This window comes from Lonchura striata, chromosome 5, assembly GCF_050655825.1.
Source record: "Lonchura striata isolate lonStrDom1 chromosome 5, ASM5065582v1, whole genome shotgun sequence".
NCBI lineage: Eukaryota > Metazoa > Chordata > Aves > Passeriformes > Estrildidae > Lonchura > Lonchura striata.
This window is the reverse complement of record NC_140707.1, coordinates 69,110,407-69,119,102: the sequence shown is the minus strand read 5'-3', so window position 1 is coordinate 69,119,102 and position 8,696 is coordinate 69,110,407. Positions and strand designations below refer to the sequence as shown.

The 8,696-nt window shown below is 53.0% G+C and overlaps 1 protein-coding gene across 1 annotated transcript; it reads left to right on the top strand.

Annotated features, from left to right (window-relative positions):
* Window positions 1-2,590: 2,590 nt before the first annotated feature.
* Window positions 2,591-7,813, top strand: LOC144246454 (inositol 1,4,5-trisphosphate receptor-interacting protein-like 1). Its single transcript, XM_085580943.1, has one exon. The coding sequence runs from the start codon at window positions 4,736-4,738 to the stop codon at window positions 6,290-6,292; it is 1,557 nt and encodes a 518-aa protein (XP_085437069.1). The 5' UTR covers window positions 2,591-4,735; the 3' UTR covers window positions 6,293-7,813.
* The last annotated feature ends 883 nt before the right edge of the window (window positions 7,814-8,696 follow it).

Genomic DNA, 8,696 nt, shown 5'->3' with positions numbered 1-8,696 from the left:
TAGGATTTTTCTTTTCAAGGATGCCCTGCCAAGAGGGGAGAAAACAACAGTTCTGTTTTTCATTTCTTGGGACCACAGTCCCCCCCGTTTTCCCATTTTTCCCCTGGGGCTGAGGGTCCAAGAACAGAGATCTTCTTCTCTTCTCCTTCTTTTGAGACAGGGGGCACCACCACAAACCCCCTAACTTTTTCTCTGTTCACTCCACTTCTGTCTTTTCCCAGCTGAAGCAGGTCTCTTGACTTTGCTCTAGCATCCTCCTAAAATACAGTCTCTCTTGGAGGAGAAGATTGGTTCAGTTTGTGGCCAACACAGAAAAAGTCCGGCCAAAAGCCACTCCTGGTCCCCCTCCCATCTAGAATTCCTCCTTCTAACATCCCAGGGTACAAGGTGTCCCTCTTCCTCTCTTTCAAACTGAGGAGGGGAAAGGAAAATTCACAAAGCTTTCATTTCTCAAGGAAAGGTTAAAAGTCCAAACTCCCCGGATGGCTCGATGCCCAGACTCCGGCAACTCCCACACGACAGGGCACCTTGCGGCCCCCCCAACTCCTCCTTCACCACGGTGAAATTGCTGACAAAATTGCTGCTGTCTCTTTCTCTCTCCCTCTCGGGAGAGAAACTCTTGGGGGGAACAGAGACATCCCAGATTTCTCCACCCTCCCATCTGCAGGAGGCCAGCCTGGTTCCAGTCTCTCCACACTTGGGCCTACCTCAGTCAGGCCATGGGCCTTCCCCTGCCCACCCAGCCACGGCTGGACAGGGGAGAGGCTGCACTGCGCGCTGACCGGAACCAGAGAGAGCCAGTTCTCCTGGGAATTCTGCTTATAACCCCTCTGTGTTCTCAGAGGCGTGTCCACCTTCCATTGTTCAAGATCCAAATTGACCTCTTCCTTCCGGAAAATTTTTTTTTTCCGTGTCAAACCACGACAATAGGTAGATATATTGTGTATGCCTGTTATATACGATAAAGTTGATGAATTATCATATATACTAGTAAAATACGATAAATCAAAACAATATAGTAATATAAATAATATCAACATATGAAATATGGAGTTATGTCAGGATAAAAAGTAATTTTAAAGAGTTGCATATGTAATTTTGTTTAAATAGTAACAGTAGAAAGCATAGTTATTGTCCGTGTCTGTTGTGATTGTTGCTCATAGTCCCTTTATGTCCGGACGTTTTTAGATAAAATAGATATATTTATTACATATATAGCATACATATGATACAGACTTGCTGTATACATGAAATATGAATATAACTCTGTAATATATATTCTATACCATATGCCTATAATAGATTACATGTATGATATAAATTTTATAGAGATGTAAAGCCATATCTAGTCTTGCTATCTGTTGCAACCCACATTCCTGCTCTAGAGTTAGTGCATTTATAAGTGGCAAAGTGGAAAACGCACTGCTCTGGTGTCAATAAAAGGCAATTTGTGCAGAATCTGGAGTGCGCAAGACTTTATTGATCTCAGCCTGGCCCATAGTAGTGGTAAATGTCACGGGCTGTGAATCTGGCCTCATGAACACGGCTCCTGGAACTCAAGCAAACTCAGAGTGGTGAATTACCTGTAGGCGAAATTAAGCCAAGCCACCCCCAGCCCCTCTGATGACAGAATCCCAGAATGCCTTGGCTTGGAAGGGTGCTTAGAAATTGTCTTGTCCCATCCCTGCTGCCAAGGGCCGGGCCACCTTGCGCTAGGCCAGGTTGCTGCAAGGCCCATCCAAGCTGGCCTGGAACACTGCCAGGGATGGGGCAGCCACAGCTCCTGTGGGCAGCGTGGGCCAGAGGCTCAGCAGCCTCAGAGAGCAGAAGTCCTTGCACAGCTCCAGCCCAAGGCCGCCCTCTGTCAGTGGGAAGCCAGTGGCCCTGGCGCTGTCCCTCCAGGCCCCAGCCAACAGCCCCTGTGCCGGTCTCTCGTGGCTCCCGTGCAGGGAGCCAAAGGCCGCAGGAGGGTGCCCCTGGAGAAGCCCTTGGGGAGCGCAGGGGCCAGGAATGCCGCCAGGAGGGCAGCAAGCAGGGCCCGGCCTGTCTGTCGCTGCGGGAGGGCACAGGGCGGGCGCTGAGGCCCTGCCAGCTGGAGCTGGGAGCTCTGGAGCGCGGCCGGCAGAGAGCCGTGGGCTCCCGCAGCTCTGCAGCCCTCAGGGCTGAGGCAGCTGCCCGGGCACAGCCGGCCGGGGACACGCGGCCGGCCCGGGGCCACCCGCAGCGGGACCCTGCTCTGGGGCCAGCCCCGGCCGCAGCAGGGAGCACCCCATGGGGCAGCGCCTGGGCAGGGAACGGCCCTGCCCGGGGACAGGGCTCCGCCAGCAGGGCAGCTGGGCCGGAGGGGCCGGGCACACAGAAGGGGGAACACACGGCTGCGCTCACAGCCAGGATCACAGAGGAACTTTCTCTCTCACTGCAGCTCCCAGACAGGAGGGCGGGGCTGCTGTGCTGTGGGTCAGCCTCTGCTCCCAGGAAACAAGGGAGAGGACAAGAGGAAATGGCCTCAACTACTGCCAGAGGACGATTAGATTGGCTAGTTGGGACAAATTTCTCCTCTGAAAGGGTTGTCCAGCACTGGCAACAGCTGCCCATGCAATTGGTGGAATTGTCATTGCTTGAGGCACTTCAGGAATGTCTGAATGTAGCACCTGGGGACATGGTATCCAGCCGGACTTGTCAGTATCAGGTCTGTGCCCTGCAACTTGATGGCAGGACTCATGTGGGCCGGGACACAGCCCAGATACTGGCAGCTGTGAGCTGACTCAAGCCACGCAGATGAGCCTTCCACCTTGGCAAGCATCGGTGCTGTCAGCCGAGCCACTGGCAACGTGCCGCCTTGACCTACTGTAAAACGCTTTTAGGGTCAAGGTGGCGATGGAGAGGGGGGTGGGCGGCTCTCCCAGCTCCCGAGCACAAGGTGAGAAAACAGAAACGCTGTACCCATCAATCCCGGGAACTGACTCATGGTACCAGGGGAAAGAGAGGGGCAAAGGCACAATTTTGAGTTCCATCTAGGCTGCACCGAGAGACGATCACTCAGAGGCAGGCGTGCACGATGGCAAATGCCAGAGGTTTTCCTGCAGGGGGAAAAGCTCCAAACAATACACAACACAAAGCCCAAACCCAAAGACTAAGGTTTCCATTTTCAGTGATTGCTGGCTGAGAGAAGCAGCTGTGCGGTGCTGCTTGCGGCTTCTCAGCAAAAGAAGAAGTCCTTGCTCGTCCTTGCTCGTCCTTGCTCATCTCAGGGCTATCCAAAGCCAGGTGAGGATTTCTTCCTGCTCTTGCCTGTGCTGAGACCAAAGAGCCTTGGGGTGTCCACGGCTGTTAGCAGGAGAGCTGGTGGAATTCACTGCAAGGCACGCAGCCTTCCCCTCCAAGGCTCCAGAGATACAAGGGCAGAAAGCTGTAGCCTAAGCTGCACTGCACTAGCACCTTCTTGAGCTTATCTGTCCTCTGGCATCCTTCAGGCTGGGCGGTGTAAATCGGAGCTGCTTTCCCAGGGAATTCAGGCTTTGCCCAAACTGAAGCCTTGCTGAAGGCAAAGGCCACAAAAGGGCTCTCACTTGTGCTGCCCGTGCCATGGATGGCCCCAGAGCCAGGGGGCATTTCTTGGCTGCTGAGATCCCCTCTTCACCATCAGGCCTTGCTGGTGAGCAAAACCCACACGGACATTCCAGCACTGACTTTGACTCCAAACTTTTCCATTTTCTACATGGAAAAACTTGGATTTTTCCTTCTGCTGGAAAGGGGATGGATTCCCTTGGTTGATGTATTTGGCACAAAGGTTCTCCTCACGTGGAAACCTTTCTGGGAAATCTGAAACTCTTCTGTCCATCTAGATCCCATTCTGTCCCACTGAATCATGGCAAATACAGTGCAAAAGCACCACTCTTCTCTCCTCTGCCAGCAGCTGAGTCACCACCCTCAGAAAGGTTTAAAAGTGGCGTGGATGTGGCATTTGGGGACGAGGCTGAGTGGTGCGGTTGGCAGTGTTAAGTTTGCAGTCACACTGTGTGATCTCCAGGGACTTTTTCAACCTCACTGACTCTGAGATTTGAGTGTAGCTCAACCCGTGAGGAGTCAAAGCTTACACTCAATGATCCTCAAGGGCGCCTTCCAACAGGGATATCTATGAGATTGTCAATGAAGGGCAGATGCAAATAAATGCAAAAGAGAGAACAATGGGAGCTCTTTGGAACAGCTTCACTTGAGGGCAGCCTTAAGCAGTACACCAGGGCCACTCTGAGTTCCTGAGGGAGGAGTTGGCTGAGGGGACAAAGGGTGGCCTTGGCTGGGCTGTGATGCGCTCTGACGCCTGTGACATCACAGGGGACGTGTCACAGAGGGGGAAGCAATAAAAGGCCCCAGCAGGTTAACGCTGGCCCTGTATTGCTTGGGCGAGCGGTGAGTACACACGTGGCAGGGAGGCTGGGCTGGGGACAAGAGCTGGGGCAGAAACGCTGCAGTCGGGGCTGCCTTCTCCCCCTGCGTGCAGGGACAGCCCCTCATGGGAGAGCCTTGGGCAGGCCACAGGGCTGCTGCTGCTGCTGCTGCTGCTGCTGCTGCTGCAGCTCCAGGGGCACTGGCTTAGCCCTTGCTGCCTGCCAGCTGTCTGGGGCCCTGTCCTTCCTGCACCCAGAACCCTGAGCATCCTGTCCTCCCTCCTGCAACCAGTAGTTCCCTCCCTCCCTTCCACAGTCAAGGCCTTCTCTCCCTCCTCCTGCAGACCATGGATCCAGTTGTGTTCCTGTTCGCGCTCTTGCAAGGTCTCATCCAGTACCCGCTGCCCGTGGGTGACGGTTTGGATGAGGAAACACATTGGCTCATGGAAGCGCGTGCAAAGTACCTGGAACGGGAGAGGCTTCGGCTGGAGCAGGAGGTGGAGCAGCTCTCCCAGAAGAAGATGCAACACCTGCAGCTCTTAGCTGTTGCTGTGCTCCTGGCCCTGGTCTTGGTCCTGCGGATTATTGGGTGGAAAAGCAGCCTGAGGAGAGAGGAGAATGAAGAAGAAAACCATGGTGCAAATGAAGAGGAAGTTGGCAATGTTGCTGGAAATGAAGATGACAATGATGGAAATGATGTTGTCAATGGGGCTGCACTTGCAGAAAACAACAATGATGTTGCAAATGTAGCCCAAGAAGAAGACGACCCTTTTGACGACGGTGATGGACAAGCTATCATGGAGCGCATACAGTGGCCTGTACAGGACCTGCAGAAAGGCTGTGAGTGGACAACTGACCTGATGGACAATTACGCAATTTACTTTGGGCATGTCTTGTCTGACAGTTTCTACCCAGTCCTGCACCGAGCCATCGGGGTGGGCAGTGCCTTTGAAGGTTGGAGTCCCCGTGAGCAGGATGTGGTGTACCGTGTGCTCATACCCATGACTCCTCCTCGAGGCCACAGCTTCCACCTGGAGCTGGACGGCGCAGGGCAGAGGCACGTCAGGAACTTCCGTGTCCGCGTGCAGCTGGAGTGCACCTGCACGGGGCAGCAGCAGGGTGAGAACATGCTGTGCTTCCTGCACCACCCCGAGGAGGAGTTGAGGAGGAATCAGGATCCCAGCCTCCTAGACACCCTGTGCACCGACTCCTACCTGGACGTGCACAAAACTGCCCGCTGGTTCCGGCAACTGGTGAAAGCAATCTGGCCAGCTTTGCCTCAGTCGCACAACTGGCGTTTAACGCTGCTGCCCTCCACACGCTCCTGCCAATTCAAGGTGACCAATGGTGAAGAAAGCTTCAGGATTGAGATGCTCTTCGGGGTGCGCAGATGTGACTCAGCCATCTTTGTGAGCAGCCAGCCTAGAGAGGCCTACACACTCAGCACAATCTGGCCTGAGTCCTACGCTGTGGCAGAGGTTGAGTACTTCAAGTACATTGCCAGGCAGGCCCCCCCTGACAGCTTGCACCTCAAATGCCTTCAGTTCTTCGCCCGCCTTGTGCTGGGCTACACCTTCTCCACCTACACCATGAAGACCATTGTCATGCACCTGCTCTCTTTCAAGCCCACATCATCGTGGCGCAGGGGACATCTCCGGGAGCGACTGACGGATATCAGGGACAGCCTGCATATATGCTTGCGAAGGAAATGCCTCGAACACTTCATTGTGGGTAACCGGGAGTTTCCTCAGGACATCAATTTACCCCCAGATGTACAAAGCCGTAGGAGATACAATCTCTTCCATCACATGGCGGAGCAGCCGACTGCCCACACCCAGGCCATGCAGGAATACCGGGTGCTGCACAAGACGTTCAAAAGAATCGCTCTCGGAGAAGATGACTGAAGGAAGGGCAGGAGCCATGGCCATGTGCACAGAGCTGTGCTTGTGCTGCTGGCAGCTGGCAGCAGACAAGCACCTCCTAGCAGAAATTTGGTGCTTTAATGAGAAGAGGAGGCGTGCAAAGGCTCTGGCGAAGGTCCAACGGCCTCTGCTGCCACCTCAGCAGGTGGACGGCAACGGGAGGGTTTATTCTACTTCCTGCTATCATCTCACTTTCCAAAAAAGGCACCCAGTTGTCATTGAGCCCTGCTCTGCGCGCAGGGCCAAAGTCTCCGAACCCCACCTGCAATATGCAGTTCTTCCCAGCCTTTGAGGTGGGCTAAAATGTCCAGCATGAAAGAAGTGGGGATCTGGGACAGAAAAAGAAAAAAAGAAAAAAGGCCTAGAGGAAAAACTGGCGCTGCTGGCCCAGGATGAGTCAATGGATGGAGCCTCTCCTTGTCCCCGGAAGAGACACCTTGATGTCAGCATTGAACCACGTGTGTTGGAGCTGACATGAAATTTTGTCTATAGAGGAATCAAGGTTTTTGTTTCATAGGTGTCATGGTTTGACACTGGCACAAGGCCAGTGCCCCCATGAAAATCTCTCCCTTGAATGCTGTTAAGTGAACTCGAGAACAGAGCAAAGCAGGCCCAAGCTTAATAAGAGGAAAAAAGCTTTATTAAGCTACTACTACAAAAGGAAGAAAAGAAAGAAAAAGGAAACAAAAAAGCACACAAAGATCAAAATGAAAACCTTGCAAAGCATTCCTCCTGTAAGAGGCCATCTGAAGACCCTCACTCATTTGCCTGCCGATTGCCACAAGCAGGATTTCCCTTCCCCCTCTGCAGTTCCGGCTTGGAGAAGACAATAGTGCCGGTGCAGCCGCTGTACCATTACGTGCTGTTCCCAATGAGGCCCGGCAGGAACTTGGCAAGGGGTTGGCAAGGACTTGGCGAAGACCCAGCGTGGACCCAGCATCGAGCAGCCTACTGCAATTCCTGCTTCACTCTCCACCTTTAAGCCAAATGAACTGTTGGGGTGACTCTGGTGGTCTCTCACTGAAGACCCCTCATCTGCCTCACTACCACCGTGACAGACGGAGATCAAGAACCCTCTCCCCAAGGACTGAGACTGAGACTCCTACCACAAACAGTGGGCGAAGGGAGAGAATACCTGACCTGTTCTTCTCCAATAACTTCAATGGACTTATCCTTCATTGTGTTTGTTCAGCCTAGATGATTTTCTGTAAATACACTTGTTCCCCCCAGCAATTTCAATAGACTCTCATTGTTCTGCCTGTTCCCCCCCTTTTTCCCTCTGTGAACTATAACTAGACCCCTGGGTTAGGTAGGACTTTGGAGACTCTCCCCAACACAACAAGACGGATCCACATCGTCCGGACCAGTGAGGACTCCGCCTGTGTTGGTAGCTATTCCCATCCCCCCTTCTCTCTCTCTCTCTATCCTTCTTATTTCTTTTCTGAACCCACTATCGCATTTATTGTTTTGGCCCTTAATAAAGGTGCATTTGTTGTGATTAAACTGCTGAGTGTCTTTTGCACTTTGGGATCGGCTAATGAACCATCACGACACCCCGCTATAAGCGGATCGTGACACCTCCTCCCACCACCCAACTCCAACAAACCACACTGAGACACAATCTGGACCCCAATCAGGTTGCCACCCTCTAGACGATCGATACTCAGCCCTTCGAGGGAACAGAGTTTCTCCTGTGCCACAGGCCACCCAAGAAAACACAGCTCCACATCCTGTGTTTCCATATCACACATGGCACCACCCAGAGAAAAGTTTGCCATGGTGACCCTTCTCCTTTCCATGCACAGTGCTCTCACCACCAATGCATGGCTGGACAGACTGCTTTTAGGATTTTTCTTTTCAAGGATGCCCTGCCAAGAGGGGAGAAAACAACAGTTCTGTTTTTCATTTCTTGGGACCACAGTCCCCCCCATTTTCCCGTTTTTCCCCTGGGGCTGAGGGTCCAAGAACAGAGATCTTCTTCTCTTCTCCTTCTTTTGAGACAGGGGGCACCACCACAAACCCCCTAACTTTTTCTCTGTTCACTCCACTTCTGTCTTTTCCCAGCTGAAGCAGGTCTCTTGACTTTGCTCTAGCATCCTCCTAAAATACAGTCTCTCTTGGAGGAGAAGATTGGTTCAGTTTGTGGCCAACACAGAAAAAGTCCGGCCAAAAGCCACTCCTGGTCCCCCTCCCATCTAGAATTCCTCCTTCTAACATCCCAGGGTACAAGGTGTCCCTCTTCCTCTCTTTCAAACTGAGGAGGGGAAAGGAAAATTCACAAAGCTTTCATTTCTCAAGGAAAGGTTAAAAGTCCAAACTCCCCGGATGGCTCGATGCCCAGACTCCGGCAACTCCCACACGACAGGGCACCTTGCGGCCCCCCCAA

Bases quoted from the DNA above. Each gene is read 5' to 3' on its own strand.
- LOC144246454 (XM_085580943.1), top strand. From the start codon at position 4,736: ATGGATCCAGTTGTGTTCCTGTTCGCGCTCTTGCAAGGTCTCATCCAG.